Genomic DNA, 19,576 nt, shown 5'->3' on the forward strand with positions numbered 1-19,576 from the left:
ACACTTTCACTCTCTCTCTCTTCCACACACTTTCTCTCTCTCTCTCTCTCTCGCTCTTCTACACACTCTCTCTCTCGCTCTTCTACACACTTTCTCTCTCTCTCTCTCTCTCTCTCTTCTACACACTTTCTCTCTCTCTCTCTCTCTCTCTCTCGCTCTTCTACACACTCTCTCTCTCTCTCGCTCTTCTACACACACTCTCTCTCTCGCTCTTCTACACACTTTCTCTCTCTCTCTCTATCGTACACACTCTCTCTCTCGCTCTTCTACACACTTTCTCTCTCTCTCTCTCTCTCTCTCTATCGTACACACTCTCTCTCTCGCTCTTCTACACACTTTCTCTCTCTCTCTCTCTTCTACACACTTTCACTCTCTCTCTCTCCTACTCTCTCTCTCTCTCTTCTACACACTTTCACTCTCTCTCTCCTACTCTCTCTCTCTCTCTCTTCTACACACTTTCTCTCTCTCTCTCTCTCTCTCTCTCGCTCTTCTACACACTCTCTCTCTCTCTCGCTCTTCTACCGACTCTCTCTCTCTCTCGCTCTTCTAAACACTTTCTCTCTCTCTCTCTCTCTCTCTCTCTCTCTCACACACACACACACACACACACACACACACACACACACCCCAGACAAACTGATCAAAGTAAAAGGAAAATGTTTAGCGTGCAGCAGAGAAAACCAGTGTGTATGGTGTGGAGAAAGATACAAAGAGGAAAAAGTGGATCTAGAGACTGAAAGGGGCGGAGCTTAACATGCAAGTAGGGGCGGGGTTTTGAGGATGATTGACGGACTGTAGATTTAACTTTAAACAAGGAGAACTTGCGTACATTATATAGCCTATGCATGTGCAGTGAGGGGAAATTTATGTAAAGTATCCATCATTGTGATTTGGCACAAATACACATGAACAAAGATATGTTTAGAAGAATAACCGACAGGGGAAAAGTATTCGGATACCACAAGTGACCAACCAGCTGTTGCTGGTGATTACAGCTGTGAGACTACAGTAAGAAGTCATTTGCTTTTTTGCAGCAGTGTGATTCAGTTTCAGCTGATTCCCCTCAGCAGATGGTCTTCAGTTCCCCAACGTGACGAGGGTCCCTATAACCGGTCCCTCCAGGATTTCATTCAAAATCAAGCAAACTCCACAATATTCAGAGGATCGTGCAATTTTTCAAAATTACTGCAGATTTTCTGCAGATTTGGGCCAAGACGCATCATCACAACGTACGTTCAGCCGAAGCGCTCTCTGATTCGTGCGCGTCGAACATGAGTGGAACTAAAAGGTCTCCTTTAGCAACAAACATGACCTTCGCAGGGGAATTCCAAGTAGTTTTCCAAAACAAAACAAAAACACAAAAACCCTCCGCAAGTTGAATCACAAATCATGAAAAAAGCTGTAGCAACATCAAGTGTTTTTAGCCGCAACAATCACAAAAGAAAAACCTCAGCGGAATCCTGTACGGACCGATATAATATACTCGCAGGTTCCCGGGTAAATCCTCCATCGATCTTCACTGGGATTCAAATCATGAGTCGTGATCTTATCTCTTCTTTTTTTACAAACCAGTCTTGGGTTATTTTGGCTGTATGTTTGAGGTCGTCGTCTGGATGGAACCCTCGTCTTTCCCCAGACTCGCTTTCTTGGCCGATGAGATGATATTTTCCTCTGACATGTCCCCGTGCATCGCTCCATTCATGCTTCATTCACGTCATGATGCTGATGGTGTTCCTGGCATCGCATGCACAAACGTTCTTTCTCCAAACATGTCGAGCTGAATTATCACCGAAGAGTTAACACTATTTCTTTTATTTCACCTGAACAGAGTATCTTGCTCCAGAAGAGTTCTGATTTGTCTAAATGCTTTTAGACGTGTATCTCTGACTACGTTTCCACGGACAGCGGTGATCTAATTATTGCCCTTATTCTGAATAAGACTATATTCTGATTAAGGTGTTTACATGAGTCGCTTTTAAAATAATATCTCTTTTCGCACGACTGCAGATTTCACGTGGTGTGAAATCTTGTGTAGTTCCCCCAATCTAGCCCGGGAAAGATTAGATCTGGTTCCATGACCTTTTGACCTGCATGTTATTGAATTCATTTTTCTCAGAGGGACAAGCTCTTTGCTATGGAAAGACATTGTAGCGTTTTCCATTCCAGTGTTGTTTAATAATGTTGTCCCTGAGAACTTTAGGAAGCTCCTTCACCTTTCCCCATGATCGCTAACTGTTGTGTGAAACCAATAGCAACTCGCAATTCGCCTGAAAACGTTTTTCTTTTGCAGCATTTATTGTATGATTATATAACTTTTACATCTACAATTTTTGTTTGCGATTTCTTTGCTTCTGCTTATGAACACATTCTTTTTTTTGTTCATATTTACAAGTAGAAAGTCCAAAGGAATTATGTGTGTAAATATGAAGTGGCACTGATAGTACATTAAATAACGTAAACAAAAGTGTCTGAATATTTACTTCCCCTCGCTGTATATCAGTCACGATCAACTATTGATATAACTGTCATTAGTTTAACTTAAAGTATTCGATATCACTTACTATTTGTGATATTATGCAGTTATTACAGCACAAGTTCAGTTCAGTCAACGTTAAAAAGCATCAATAATAACGTGATCATCTTGCGTAACGGTGATGTTTATCTGCTATATACGGTTTGGCGAATAATGATGCGCTTTATATAATGAAAAGCGGAACGACGGACCCTTTTGTTGCGCTATCGTGTCCCAGAGAAGGGGTGGGGCTGAGTAAATCACTTCACACGTCATTGGCTTGGCAGCTGCAGTCCATAATCAAGCGCTTTTGACTCTTCTCCACTTGTTCACTTCGCCCTGCTTAAACACACCAGAACATCTATGAACCAGCACACTGCATATCTATTCTGTTCTATATCTAAAATAAAGCACAGCATGTGATTTGAGACTCAGTTATAGTTTTTGAGAACATGGGTGTGCAGGTTTGTGGGAAACAGGAAAGAGCAGACAATACGAGTAGAAGAAGGCCACTAATTACAGCTCCATACCGGACTCGGGTTTTATTTATCTTCACGTATAACGAGTCAGGAGGATTGCTAAGTTCAGTTTTCTGAACTTAGCAACACATTAAATGTTCTAACTTTGTTTGTAAAAAAAAAAGAAGTGTCAAATGTGTGTATGTTGTGTTTAAATGGAAATTATGGTTGCGGGCTGGCGCTGTGAAGTAACTCGCCTTTATGATTCGCATGTTTCTGCATTCTCAAATGTTATGCTATATATACGTTATATGTGTATCTGACATGCTATGTATAATACATTCTGCCCAGGGTACATGGGTGGGGCTTTTATATATATATATATATATATATATATATATATATATATATATATATATATATATATATATATATATTTGCATCTGAGGATTGTACATTTTAAAGAAAGCTATTGATGTACAGTGATATTATACAGTTGCCAGTTCATTATTACTTCTCTTCTGTCTCATAAAGGCTCTTACAAAGGGAAAATGTACATATTTAGGGAGTAATAAAGTGTTTTTTTTAAAAAATGTGAATGTATGATTGAGTATAATGGTCTGGCAGTGTGGAGTTTCTCTACTTGTTGTCTGTTTGTCCGTCTGGGTTTCCTCTGACTGTCCATAAACATTTGCTCTGCACTGAAGAAGAAGGAAAAGTCAGTGGTTCAGTAAACGTGACCAAAATAAATCGCAAAAAAAAAAAAAAAAAAAGATTCCAATTAGTACAGGTGTTCTGTTGCTCTGTACGAAATGAATTGATGTATATACGGAGCTAAAGCCCAAGGTGTATATTTAACTTACTTAAGGAGTTCAATTTCACAAAACTAGAAAGCAGAAGTTTACTTGAACCGATTTGCATACTGAAGTGAGGGCGTGGCTTTGGAACTCAATTTGCATATGTGTTTGCGGAGCTTTAAACTGATTTAATTTGAAGTATGATGGGTGGATTGTTCTCAGTATTTCTTGCGTACTGTTGGCTTCTTTCATGACATGCACAAGTCAGTTAAGTAGAGATCCTGGGTTCTGCCAGTCTGTATGAAGGCTGGTGGAAGAGCTTTTATCCACTGGAGTGCTACTTCTGTTTGGAAACACTTAAGGTGTTCAGGGCCATTAAGTACTTAATATAACTTTTTAGATAATGTGTAGTTTTGCAGCGTTTTTGTCGTTATGTAGTTAGTAGAATTTTTTTAGAAAACGAAAGTTTGATTTAGAAGTTTGAGTAAAATTTACTTGTGATGAAAGCAATATGCTGGTTAAATTCACATACAGTTTATATAGAGAATAATCCTTGGTGCAATGTAAACATTATGTAAAATAAAGATAGTTAAATTTACTAAGACTTTGTGTGTGGAAATTGTTACCATGCTTTTCTTGAGTAAATCTCACTCCAGTATTTTTTTTTAACCCTAGGTGTGAATGAGTGTGTGAATGTGTGTGTGCAAGGTCTCATCCAGGCTGTATAACCACCTCATGTCTAGTGTTACTCGGATAGACTCTGAATCCGATGCCACCCAGAGCACCCAGGACACCCAGGACACCCAGGACAGCCAGAACACCCAGGACACCCAGGACACCCAGAACACCAGGACACCCAGAACAGCCAGAACACCCAGGACACCCAGAACAGCCAGAACACCCAGGACACCCAGAACACCCAGGACACCCAGGACACCCAGAACACCCAGGACACCCAGGACACCCAGAGCACCCAGGACACCCAGAACACCCAGAGCACCCAGAGCACCCAGGACACCCAGAGCACCCAGGGCACCCAGGACACCCAGAACACCCAGGAAACCCAGAACACCCAGAGCACCCAGGACACCCAGAGCACCCGGGGCACCCAGGACACCCAGAACACCCAGGAAACCCAGGAAACCCAGAACACCCAGAACACCCAGGGTTCATCATGTCAAAAGGTCACAAGAAAAAAAAAAGTCTTTGTTATTTTGGAGAATAAATGATAAACTCAGTGACCGTAGCGTGGTTGTTGGTGCCAGACAGGCTGGTTTGAGAATTTCAGAAACTGCAATCTCTAGAGTTTTTCAAAACTCTGTTGTCTTTAAATGACACTCATTGAGCAGCAGTTCTGTGCTGTTGAGCACCTTGTTGAGAAACGTCAGAGGAAACTGATTTGAGCTGATATGAAGGTTACAATAATTCATATAACCACACTTTACAACCGTGGTGAGAGTAAAAGCATCTCAGAATGCACAGCCTCGAGGTGGATGTGCTACAGCAGCAGGTGACGCTATCATGTTCCACTGCTGTCGCAATCTTAATCTACAGTGGGCACAGACTCATTAGCTCAAAAACTCAAGACTCACCAACTCACAGTCACAGACGCACCATTTCACAGACTCACAGACCTTGTTCGAGAATCTCAGTGAGTGATCAGCAGTGGTGGCCCAATGGTTAAGGCTCTGGGTTACTGACTAGGAGGTGAGGGGGTCAAGCCCCAGCAAGCCAAGCTACCACTGTTGGGCCCTTGCACAAGGCCCTCAACTCTATGTGCTCCAGGGGCTCTGTATCATGGCTGACCCCAACATCCTAACAAGTATTTCACTGTGCTGTAATGTATATGCCACAAATAAAAGCTTCTTCTTCTTAATACCTATCAGTAATGGTGCGATACAGAATTAAGTATCTAATTATGTTCTATAATTAATAAACATCTGTCATTCTTTAATCAAGAAACTTAATTGTAATTGTTGGACAATCACAGTGGTATAAGAGGAATTGCCTTACATGCACATGTGTAATTAAATGTGAGTTCAAACCCCAGCACTGTTGGGCCCTTCAGCAAGGCCCTTAACTTTCAACTGCTCAGTTGCATAAATGAGATAAATGTCAGTCGCTCTGGACAAGGGCATCCGCCAAATGCCGTAAATGTACACACCATCTGTTCAAAAGATCCGCTGACAAATTCAGTGACTGCCACTAAGTTTAAGGGAAATGTGTTGAAAATGCATGATCTTCAATGTGGCATATTTTGTGTAGAACAACTAGAAACAAGGAACGGCACAGGACGTTGGTTGTGTTCCGTCCTGCTGGATTCTGATTCGCTGTGTATCACGTGGGTAGAGTTGCAGGTAATCAGCTTTGTAATTACCAGAAATATGCAGCAGGTGGCGATATTGCTTTCAGTTACTTAGCTAGTGTAATGCCTGGAATAATAAACGAGAAGAGCACAACAGCCACGCCTAGTTCAGCGGTACGTGTGCTAAACCTTTTTTATTAAACATTAAGAAAATACAAAATGCCTCCTTTCTAATTAAAATATAAATTTCAGGTTAGCAAAAAAAAAACAAAAAAAAAAAACTGAGGCGATTCTACAAGCCATGCATTCATATGACCAAATAAGGACATTGGAAAACAAGAAAGAGCTGCAGCCAATCCACAGAAAGCATAAGGGGTAACAAGGACAGGAAACTGTGACCATAAAAGGAAAGTGAAGAGCAAATGAGGGAGGGCAGGTGATGTGAGGAGTATAGGGGTTAACAGGGACAGAACTGGAGTACACATTATTTGTGGTTGAGCAGGTAAACAGAATAATTACACCATATTAACAGGGCAATTATAAACAGCAAGAGAAACATAGAAAAAAGAAAGAAAACCAGAGATGGAGATGTACTCCGGCTGTGTGTGTGTGTGTGTGTGTGTGTGTGTGTGTCCAAACATTTTCAGGAACAAAGTTTTTGTGAAATAAACCCAGAACTCAACGTGAGAAAGCTACCTTCTGCTCTTTGACAAATGTCTGAAGTATCTCTGAAGGTATAGAGGTGTGTGTGAGATCAGACTCGACATTTACTTTACAGCGATGATTAAAACGTGGACCGTGAACAGTCAAAGAGAATGTGAAAAGACGATGTGAATGCTGCTTTCTCCCGCAGTGTGACGGACTTCTGAGTGAAACAGAAAACTTGGGTCTGGGTCGTGTAAACGCAGGTATTTGGGTTGTATCTGTCAGGATCTGATTGTCTTGTGTAAAGAAAGCCCGTAGACAGATCAGAACACTAGGCAGAAGGCTATCGTTGAGGACGGCTCGTCTCCCGCATGTTGATGCAGTGGAAACAGTGTAAATGTTTCATGTAGATCAGTGGTCACCAAACCCTGTTCCTGGAGATCTACCTTCCTGAAGACTTCATCTCCAACCGTAATAATATTCACCTGATCATCTAATCTCTGCCTTAAGAAGTTCTTGATCAGCTAAAGCAGGTGAGTTAGATTTGGGTTGGAGACGAAACCTGCAGGAACAGAGATCTCGAGGAAGAGCGTTGGTGATCACTGATGTTGATCAGTGTGCATCTCTTTCCTTTTTTTATTTAATGTAAATGTCCTTTCTCTTTCTTGCATTTTCACTTCTTCTCCTATACCCTATTGTTTTTCCCTTCGTTTTCTTAAAACAAACAAAAAAAAGAGAAGAAAAGGTGATGGAATGCAGAAAACCGAATGACCATTTTAGAGACATTTATTGTTATTTGTAAATTTTAGCAGAGTATTATTCCCCCCTCGACCACTGGCTCCCATCTCTGACTCTTACACCTCTACTCTGCGCACTTTGCTTCTCTAGAACTCAGTTAAAGATCTTGTACAGTAGCAGTACTTGTATTGTTCTCCGCTTGCTCTATCGCTTTGCTCGTATTTCCTCATTTGGATAAAAGCGTCTGCTAAACGAATAAATGTAAATGTCTCTAGCTGAGACCCATTATGTCCCACTAATATTTTGTAATTCCTATTAAATCTATTAAATCTGTTGTCTGCATAAGTCAAAGCTTTTAGATCATCAGACGTTTCGGACCATAACGCTGACCTTTCAGTCCGATTGCCTGTGTGTTTCAATCATTCTTTCCGAGAGCCAGCATTAGCCAAATAACAAACACATAAACACACAGCAGGCAAGAAGTGTTTTCTACCAAAATCTAGGTTTGGAACACTGAAGGGGAAACCGAGGGGAAAACTGCACACAGTGCGTACCAACCGTTCCCAACTGTTACCAACCGATTCCAAACTCCATTAAAACCATTAAAACCAAACTCCATTTTTTTTTGAGAGAGAAGCTATTAAAAAGATTATGCTTTGAGTCAAAAAGCTTTCTTAAAAATCCCAATACGCATTATTTATGCGTACCCCGTTCAGTTCAGTGGAAAATGAAAATGGGGTATGATGTGAAAATGTTCTGATTAAATGCAGCTCCTGTTGGGTGTAACACGGCGGTGGTGCAGTTGCCAGGGCTGGGGAGTAAAGTGGTAAAAATACAGGCTCACAAATTTCCACTATAATTGGATTTGAAGAAAGCAGCACAGCGAGCGAGAATAGAGCAGGACAGATTGCTGAGGTTGTTCTGCTGAGGAGGGCATCCTGACACATCTCTTCTTTTTACGGCACTCCCTCATCTCTCCATCGCCACACACCTGCGTCCTGCATCATGCGGATAATCAGACACATTAGGGCTCCAAACCTCTCGCCCTCTCCTCTTTCCCTTTATTCCTACTGAATAGGATATGTGGCATCATAAAAAAAATATATTTGTATGATGAAAAATAGTTAGGCAAAAAAAAAAATCATTTACACTTCCACTTCCACCTCAAGCGTAGTTAAAGTACACAGTGTGCTAAATCAAATACTTGTGTATATATTCTACAGTATGCTATGTGTATATACTCTACAATATTCTATGTGTATATACTCTACAGTATTGTATGTGTATATACTCTACAGTATTCTATGTGTATATACTCTACAGTATTGTATGTGTATATACTCTACAGTATTGTGTGTATATACTCTACAGTATTGTATGTGTATATACTCTACAGTATAATATGTGTATATACTCTACAGTATAATATGTGTATATACTCTACAGTATTCTATGTGTATATACTCTACAGTATTGTGTGTATATACTCTACAGTATAATATGTGTATATACTCTACAGTATTGTATGTGTATATACTCTACAGTATAATATGTGTATATACTCTACAGTATTGTGTGTATATACTCTACAGTATTGTGTGTATATACTCTACAGTATAATATGTGTATATACTCTACAGTATTGTATGTGTATATACTCTACAGTATAATATGTGTATATACTCTACAGTATTCTATGTGTATATACTCTACAGTATTGTGTGTATATACTCTACAGTATAATATGTGTATATACTCTACAGTATTGTATGTGTATATACTCTACAGTATAATATGTGTATATACTCTACAGTATAATATGTGTATATACTCTACAGTATAATATGTGTATATACTCTACAGTATTGTGTGTATATACTCTACAGTATTCTATGTGTATATACTCTACAGTATTGTATGTGTATATACTCTACAGTATAATATGTGTATATACTCTACAGTATTGTATGTGTATATACTCTACAGTATTCTATGTGTATATACTCTACAGTATTGTATGTGTATATACTCTACAGTATTGTGTGTATATACTCTACAGTATTGTATGTGTATATACTCTACAGTATAATATGTGTATATACTCTACAGTATAATATGTGTATATACTCTACAGTATTCTATGTGTATATACTCTACAGTATTGTGTGTATATACTCTACAGTATAATATGTGTATATACTCTACAGTATTGTATGTGTATATACTCTACAGTATAATATGTGTATATACTCTACAGTATTGTGTGTATATACTCTACAGTATTGTGTGTATATACTCTACAGTATAATATGTGTATATACTCTACAGTATTGTATGTGTATATACTCTACAGTATAATATGTGTATATACTCTACAGTATTCTATGTGTATATACTCTACAGTATTGTGTGTATATACTCTACAGTATAATATGTGTATATACTCTACAGTATTGTATGTGTATATACTCTACAGTATAATATGTGTATATACTCTACAGTATAATATGTGTATATACTCTACAGTATAATATGTGTATATACTCTACAGTATTGTGTGTATATACTCTACAGTATTCTATGTGTATATACTCTACAGTATTGTATGTGTATATACTCTACAGTATAATATGTGTATATACTCTACAGTATAATATGTGTATATACTCTACAGTATTGTATGTGTATATACTCTACAGTATAATATGTGTGTATATACTCTACAGTATTGTATGTGTATATACTCTACAGTATAGTATGTGTATATACTCTACAGTATTGTATGTGTATATACTCTACAGTATAATATGTGTATATACTCTACAGTATTGTATGTGTATATACTCTACAGTATTGTATGTGTATATACTCTACAGTATAATATGTGTATATACTCTACAGTATTGTATGTGTATATACTCTACAGTATTGTATGTGTATATACTCTACAGTATGTGTATATACTCTACAGTATAGTATGTGTATATACTCTACAGTATTGTATGTGTATATACTCTACAGTATAATATGTGTATATACTCTACAGTATTGTATGTGTATATACTCTACAGTATAATATGTGTATATACTCTACAGTATAATGTGTATATACTCTACAGTATAATATGTGTATATACTCTACAGTATAATGTGTATATACTCTACAGTATTGTATGTGTATATACTCTACAGTATAATATGTGTATATACTCTACAGTATTGTATGTGTATATACTCTACAGTATAATATGTGTATATACTCTACAGTATTGTATGTGTATATACTCTACAGTATAATATGTGTATATACTCTACAGTATAATGTGTATATACTCTACAGTATAATATGTGTATATACTCTACAGTATAATGTGTATATACTCTACAGTATTGTATGTGTATATACTCTACAGTATAATATGTGTATATACTCTACAGTATTGTATGTGTATATACTCTACAGTATAATATGTGTATATACTCTACAGTATTGTATGTGTATATACTCTACAGTATAATATGTGTGTATATACTCTACAGTATTGTATGTGTATATACTCTACAGTATAATATGTGTGTATATACTCTACAGTATTGTATGTGTATATACTCTACAGTATAATATGTGTGTATATACTCTACAGTATTGTATGTGTATATACTCTACAGTATAATATGTGTGTATATACTCTACAGTATTGTATGTGTATATACTCTACAGTATAGTATGTGTGTATATACTCTACAGTATTCTATGTGTATATACTCTATATAGGAAAATAAATAAAGACGGGATGGTGTGATGAAGTGGAGATACTGGTACTGCCAGTTGTTACCAGTTAACATGTTAGCAGTTATTATTTTCCTATTACAGCATGTCCCAAAGTGTTCCACATTTTAATGGACTAAACAGTGATACTTTTTTATTTATTTTTTTTAATTTATAGCTACATTAAATGTTGTGGAACGTCTACAAAACAAGTCTGTCGTTCCCTCAACAGCCTCTATTTCTCCTCTCGTAAAATAACAATAAATTTAAATAAAATAAAATCCCTGCAGTTTGACATGTTACAGGAAATAAAAGTCCCATTAAAACAAGCATGAACTCCTCTGTCCTGAAGAAGTCGGAAAATCCTGAAGTTGGTTGTTTTCCTATAACTGCACGTCCCAAACTGATTGATTCCTCTCTTGCCAACGCTAACAATTAAAAAAAATGTATTAGAGGGTAACATGTACTTTTTATCCATTTATACTTACCGTTAATGTTGATGTTCTGTTGATAGTGTTGTACTCCTTCCATCAGTGCTACATGAACAAATTCAAGTTTTCAGTAGTAAGATACTCAGGAATAACCCTTTCCCCCCTAAATCACACAGTTCGTAGCTACATTTATTTTCAAAATCTATTTTTCAAAATGGTTCGAATTTCATTTGAACAGCGTTATCTGTACATACTTTGCTTCTGTGTGTGTGTGTGTGTGTGTGTTCATGAGGTTTACAAATATCAGTGTATTCCTTAAGCATTGTTTTACTCAAACCAGCCAAATACTTTTATAGTCTTTATTTTATTTTATTTTATTTTTTAAAGTTAAAGACCATGATCCAGATGAGGTTATGACATCACAGCTGACAGACGAAACTCGTCACTTTTTTTTTTTAACAAAGAAAATGAAGGTGTGGATTTTGCAAATACATACTCTCCTTCTCTACCCCCCCCCCCCCTTCTTTCTTCTTTCTTTAGGGTCCCCATACTGGTCAGGGTCACATCTGAGCATTGTTAATGTTATGAGATAAAGTGTGTTCTGGCTCCCTCCTGTGGTGTGTGTGTGTGTGTGTGTGTGTGTGGCAGCACTAAGCCCAACATCCTGAGCTGAAACAGATGACAGTGACAGTGGAGAAGAGAGGAAGGACAAGCCGAGTTCTGGATGTGAGGCAGTAAATGGAGGCACGTTAGACTACATCGAGAGCTGCATGGGACCCAGGACAGCTCGCTCCTGTGTGCGCTGGAAGGGATGATATATTAGAGATATGAACGCATGATCAGCTGCTGATTGGCTTATTCATCGGTGTGGAAACCTGAAGGGACCCGATTCGTCTCTACAACAAATCGTCATCATAAAGCTCGCTCAGGATGTAGAGTAGCTACCGTGTTCACGCTCGGTACACTTCTGCCCGCGTTTTCGCTTTATTTCTGTCCGTCTAATCCGTCGAATTCCCTTAATCTGGTGGAGTTCAGTCTCCATTTTGAATAGAGGCTGTGGCATGACTTTAAACACTTTACACCTCCAGAGACACCAAATTTACCATCAATTAATCCGAGGACTCCATAACAGCGCGACTTACATGAAGAACCTTGATTTAGTGAGCACACTATAAAGAAAAAGAGGAGTTTAATACTCGTATACGGTTATATAACGGTTCTAAACGCACGATCGGATTCTGTTTAGATTAAATAAGCTGCTCGTGAGCAAAAACTCAGCTCTTTGTTTGAGTCACTAGGCTTTTTAAGTAGAAGAACTGGGACGGGATTATTAGTGAAAATAACACGTCTGACCTTATGTTTGCGCTACACGGACGTCCTGACCGGCAGGACAAAATGGGGTTCAGAATTTCAAGGTCAAATATTTGACATTTCTGCTTTGTGCAGTCCGGTGACTGATACATAAGAGTGAAGGGAAAAAAGAAAATCATCTGTAAGTCTGAAGAGATAATGTTATTTAATGAGACAGTGTGAGGTTGGAGAACATGGAGGTTGGGGATGGAGATGAGTTGATCCTCATGCAGCTCTCTCTCTTATTCTATATACCTGAATAGTTTGTGATCTTGATGTGATGTAAATGGTTAGCCTAAATTCCTCTCCTGTCCTCTCTCTCGTCCCCGCAGTGTGACACACTGATGCACACGTGACGTGTTGTTTTGCCTACTTCACATTTCTGAGCCGCTGACCCGATCCTCCCTTATTTTGTGCAGCCTTGTACAGAGAGAAGGGAGCATCTGGAAGGTATCCGAGGAGGATTGGAACACAGCCCAAATCTCCCAGTCACAGTATTTGGTCAGCGTACGGTCGTGGTTCTTCAGCCCTGGCTCTCCGCACCCTAGCACAGGTCCGAGACGTAGTCGAAATCTTTGAAACAGTCCTGGTCTTTGCGTGACAGGGTCCTGGGTTCGCGGGGAGGAGTGAGATTGGGCACCTCCCTCGTGAACTCCGCGTCAAAGTTACTCACGTCCTCCTCCCCTCCTAATGAGGGCACAAAGGGAGGGACCACCTTCCTCTGCAGCAGCGCCTCCCAGTCCACATCCTAAACACACACGGAGAGAGAGAGACAGAGAGACAGAGAGACAGAGAGAACGTGCTAGTTACACGTGTCCTTTCAGTTGTGTGCGTGTGTGAGTGTTCAGTAACGTGTGTTCACGCTCGTGTTTGAGGTGTTTTCTCACCCTAAAGAACGGCTGCTTCTTCACGTCTTCTGCGTCTTTTTCACTGGAGCCCAGCCTCTTATCAGGGTTTCTCCTTAGCAACTGTCAATCAGACAAAAAATAACAAGGATCATGATATTTCTCGTATGTATTCCTTTATTATATAAACACAATCACAAACGTGTGCTTTATTTGGGCGAATCACAGCACAGATCTTTAGCGTCGGGCATCGAAATTGAAACGCGGATAATCCATCGTCCAAAACGATGGAAAACGCTAACAGTCTAAACCAGGAAGAAGTAGAACATATGTGGTACACTGAAAACGAGGCTTGGACTTAATGACAATAATACAAGCCAACATGCTGAGACGACGAGGTACAGTATAATCAAATCCAAACAAAGAACAGGTGAACACAGTTGGGAAACAAACCGATGACAGGACAGAGGTGGGGACAGGATGTGAACAGAAAACAAAACAAGCATGGGCACATGGTGTTCGTCAACATTTATCCTGGTCAGGGTCAAAGAGGTTTCAATCAGTGAGTTGTTGATATTTTGACGTCTGTCAGAAAATATTGCAGGAAAGTGGGATTGGTCAGATTTCCTCTGTGTTTGTGTAGATCTCATACTAAATTGTTTCACTAATTAAAACAAAATGAATAAAGATAAAACAAAGGCAACCTGAGTACACACAAAATACAGTTTTTAAATCATAATGTTATTTACTGGATCAAGAAGTTATCCAGTACCAACTGGACCTGTGTGAAAATGTATTTGCGCCCGTAGTTACTAATTCCTCAAATTTATGAAACTGCATTGATAATGTGGTTCAGCTGGATTAGATGTGTCACGAATCGTGACGGTGCAGAGATAGGACGGATGCAAGTGCAGTATGAACGGTCGTTTATTGGAAAGAGAGACAGGCAGACAAATCCAAAACGTGATCCAAAACGTAATCCACAAACATGCAAGAGGTCAGGCGATTGGCAAACAGGCATAAAGGGGCAAGGCAGGAATCTAGGTCGATAAACAAAACAAGAAACGAACTATGACGAGGGACTGGAAGCGGATAATCCAGCGCAAACTAACTCTAAACATGGACCGTAACTATGACTATGATACGCGCTAAACCAACTCCAAACATTTAATCTTCCACGTTGTGTGCTGGGAGGCGCGCGGTATATATGCGGACATAATCAGCGTCTAAACTGCTAGCAGCTGAGAGCAATACAGACCCACGTGAAATCCCAGCCAATGACAGAACAGGGAGGAGACATGACAGAAACATAAACAAAACACACGTGTCCAGATGTCACTACGGTCAACAACGGGAAAGCAGGTGCTCGCGCATTCGCGCTTAGAGCACGCTGCTTAAAAGGGGAATCGTGACAGAACCCCCCCCCAAAGGCACTCCTCCCGGAGTGCCATGAGTCATCCCATTTAATTGGCGGACCCGGCCCCCTGGACTGAATGTCCCAGGCAGAGCCAGGAAACTGCACGGTGTTCTTGGCAGCGCAGGGAAGCGGAGCGACGTCCTCGGCGTAGCAGGGAAGCAGAGCGACATCCACAGCCGGGCAGGCAGGCTGAGCAAAGTCCTCGGCGGAGCATGAAGGCAGAGCGACGACCACAGCAGGGCAGGCGGGCTGACCGAAGTCCTCGGCGGAGCATGAAGGCAGAGCGACGTCCTCGGCGGAGCATGAAGGCAGAGCGACGTCCACAGCCGGGCAGGCAGGCTGAGCGAAGTCCTCGGTGGAGCATGAAGGCAGAGCGACGACCACAGCAGGGCAGGCAGACTGAGTGAAGTCCTCGGCGGAGCATGAAGGCAGAGCGACGACCACAGCCGGGCAGGCAGGCGGAGCAAAGTCCTCGGCGGAGCATGAAGGCAGAGCGACATCCACAGCCGGGCAGGCAGGCTGAGCAAAGTCCTCGGCGGAGCATGAAGGCAGAGCGACATCCACAGCAGGGCAGGCAGACTGAGCGAAGTCCTCGGCGGAGCAGGAAAGCAGAGCGACATCCACAGCTGGGCAGGCAGGCTGAGCGAAGTCCTCGGCGGAGCATGAAAGCGAAGCGACGACCCCAGCTGAACTGGAAGGCAGAGCGAAGTCCCCTGTAAGGCCAGGGAGAGGAGCGTGGGTCTCCGTGCGGCCAGGGAGAGGAGCGTGGGTCTCCTCGAAGCAGTAGGGGGGAAGGACGTTTGCCATGGAGCCGGAAGGCTGAGCGACGACCTCAGCTGAACAGGGGGGCTGAGCGACGACCACAGCTGAACAGGGAGGCTGAGCGACGACCTCAGCTGAACAGGCGGGCTGAGCGACGACCTCAGCTGAACAGGCAGGCTGAGCGACGACCACAGCTGAACAGGGAGGCTGAGCGACGACCACAGCTGAACAGGGGGGCTGAGCGACGACCTCAGCTGAACAGGCGGGCTGAGCGACGACCTCAGCTGAACAGGCGGGCTGAGCGACGTCCTCAGCTGAACAGGCGGGTTGAGCGACGACCTCAGCAGAACAGGCGGGCTGAGCGACGACCTCAGCAGAACAGGCGGGCTGAGCGACGTCCACAGCTGAACAGGGAGGCTGAGCGACGTCCACAGCTGAACAGGGAGGCTGAGCGACGTCCACAGCTGAACAGGGAGGCTGAGGCTCTGAGGTCACCAGGTGAACCTTGGGCATAGGCGGAGCTTGGCTGGCCGTGTCAGCAGACTCGGGCGCGGGCGGAGCTTGGCTGGCCGTGTCAGCAGACTGGGGCGCGTGCAGAACTTGGCTGTGCGTGTCAGCAGACTGGGGCGCGAGCAGAACTTGGCTGTGCATGTCAGTAGTCTTGGGCGTGGGCAGAACTTGGGCGACCGGGTCGGTAGACTTGGGCGTGAGCAGCATTTGGTCATTAGGCTGAGATATTAGCAGAGCTTGGTCAACTGGATCAGCAGGCTTGAACGTGAGCTCAGGGACGTGAGACTTGGCTTGGACCTCAGGGACGTGAGACGTGGCTTGGACCTCAGGGACGTGAGACTTGGCTTGGACCTCAGGGACGTGAGGCTTGGCTTGGACCTCAGGGACGTGAGGCTAGGCTTGGACATCAGAGCCTGGAGGCTTGGCTTGGACGTCAGAGCCTGGAGGCTTGGCCTGGACGTCTGAGCCTGGAGGCTTGGCCTGGACGTCAGAGCCTGGAGGCTTGGCCTGGATGTCAGAGCCTGGAGGCTTGGCTTGGGCTTCAGAGCCTGGAGGCTTGACTTGGGCTTCAGAGCCTGGAGACTTGACTTGGGCTTCAGAGCCTGGAGGCTTGACTTGGACCTGGACCTCAGGGACTGGAGGCTTGACTTGGACCTCAGGGACTTGAAACTGGACTTGGACTTCAGAAGCTTGAGACTTGACTTGGACTTGGACGTCAGAGCCTGGTGTTGGTGCCTCCCCGCTGACCTCTTGCTGGAGCTCGGCAGGTGAGCCCACCTCGTGGGGCTCAGGTTTGAGCTCTGAGGTCGCCAGGTTAACCTCCGGCTGGGGCTCTGCACGGGCTCTCTGGTGGAGTTTCTTATGCTCCCGCCAGCTGCTCTTGAAGCATTCCTGAGAGCAGAAGAAAGCTTCCTGGAGGCCCAGCTTCTTGCAGGTGGGACATTGAAGCTGAGTCTCTCTCCCGCAGCCCTCGGTCATACATCTCGGAGATTTCGCCCCCGCGTTGGCCGGAAACTGAAGTGGATCGCTGGTTACTGCCCTGTCCATCTCCTCATAATAGAGGTTGAATGGTGGGTCCACCTGGGGCTGTCCATTGACTCTCCACCCCAGTAAATCAAGACCACGAAGTTGTCCAGGCTGTGAAAACTCCTCCATAAACAGCTCTGCAAACTGAGTGACATCATGGAGGGCTGGCGACCCAGCACTCACCAGCTGCTCCGCCCAGTCACGGGCCGGACCGCAAAACCTGGACACCAGGAACCCGATCCACTCTCTCTTAGTAGGCTTGGGAAACACCAAGCTGCAGAAATACACCTGGCAGCTGAAGAGGAACTCCAGCGGGTAGCTCCCCAATACCGCTGTCTCTGGCGGCAATTCAACGGCGTACCTTTGGGGAAATTGCACGGATGAAAAATGCGGCCAGTAATCCGAGCGTTCCCCGATGAGGTATTGTCCTACTATTTCCCTGGTTTCTGTGGCGTGACTTCTCTCTCGTCCTCGTGCTGCATCCATGTTGAGGCGGAAGATTCTGTCACGAATCGTGACGGTGCAGAGATAGGACGGATGCAAGTGCAGTATGAACGGTCGTTTATTGGAAAGAGAGACAGGCAGACAAATCCAAAACGTGATCCAAAACGTAATCCACAAACATGCAAGAGGTCAGGCGATTGGCAAACAGGCATAAAGGGGCAAGGCAGGAATCTAGGTCGATAAACAAAACAAGAAACGAACTATGACGAGGGACTGGAAGCGGATAATCCAGCGCAAACTAACTCTAAACATGGACCGTAACTATGACTATGATACGCGCTAAACCAACTCCAAACATTTAATCTTCCGCGTTGTGTGCTGGGAGGCGCGTGATATATATGCGGACATAATCAGCGTCTAAACTGCTAGCAGCTGAGAGCAATACAGACCCACGTGAAATCCCAGCCAATGACAGAACAGGGAGGAGACATGACACAAACATAAACAAAACACACGTGTCCAGATGTCACTACGGTCAACAACGGGAAAGCAGGTGCTCGCGCATTCGCGCTTAGAGCACGCTGCTTAAAGGGGGAATCGTGACAAGATGCAACCAGGCCTGATTACTGCAAACCATGTTCAATCACATCTACACTTAAATAAAACTTTCTCATCAGCATGCAGTTGGTTAAAAGGTCTTACGCAGTAACACACTGTGGAAAAGCTGAAAGAAATTCCAGAAATGATGAGGAAGAAGGTGATTGAAATACATCAGTCTGGGAAGGGTTACAAAGCTATTTCGAAGGCTCTGGGACTCCAAAAAACCACAGCGAGAGCCGTCATCTCCAAATGGAAAAACTCGGCACAGTAGTGAACCTTCCCAGAAGTGTCCGACCTTCCAAAATTCCTCCAAGAGCACAGTGACGACTCATCCAGGAAGTCACAAAAGAGCCAAGGACAACATCAAAGGACCTACAGGCCGCTCTCACGTCAATAAAGGCCACTGTTCATGTCTCCACTATCAGAAAGACGCTGGGAGAAAATGGCTTCCATGGAAGAGCGGTGAGGTGAAAACCACTGCTAACCCAGAAGAACATTAAGACTCGTCTGAATTTTGTAAGACACACCTTTTGGGAGAATGTTCTGTGGACTGATGAGTCAAAAGTGGAACTGTTTGGAAGACAGGAGTCCCGTTACATCTGACGTAAACCAAACACAGAATTCCACAAAAAGAACATCATAGCTACGGTCAAGCATGGTGGAGGAAATGTGATGGTGTGGGGATGCTCTGCTGCTTCAGGGCCTGGACATGGATTATGCAGCAAGACAATGAAAAAGACCCTCAACGTGCACCTACTGCATATTGAAAACAATTGAACCCCCACCTTAACATTTCTAAAAGACATCAGCAGCACTGTGTTTATAGTCGCCCAGCGATACGTCTGTAGCAGATGGCAGATCTATATGTTAACGTCCAAAGTTCTATCAGTCCTGTACGTTGGTCATGACCTGTTACAGCCAGATCGTGGCATATCCTCTTTAAATATCAACTTTTTCTGTTCGCTTT

General features: G+C 42.8%; 1 protein-coding gene across 1 annotated transcript in view; it reads right to left on the bottom strand.

Moving 5' to 3' along the window:
* Positions 1–13,148: 13,148 nt before the first annotated feature.
* Positions 13,149–19,576, bottom strand: part of pkn1b (protein kinase N1b) — a 36,138-nt gene continuing 29,710 nt past the window's right edge. Inside the window, 2 exon segments of the mRNA XM_053637971.1 lie at positions 13,149–13,753; positions 13,893–13,973. Coding sequence (XP_053493946.1) covers positions 13,550–13,753; positions 13,893–13,973 — 285 coding nt within the window. The 3' untranslated portion in view covers positions 13,149–13,549.

Source organism: Ictalurus furcatus, chromosome 12 (genome assembly GCF_023375685.1).
Source record: "Ictalurus furcatus strain D&B chromosome 12, Billie_1.0, whole genome shotgun sequence".
Taxonomy (NCBI): Eukaryota; Metazoa; Chordata; class Actinopteri; order Siluriformes; family Ictaluridae; genus Ictalurus; species Ictalurus furcatus.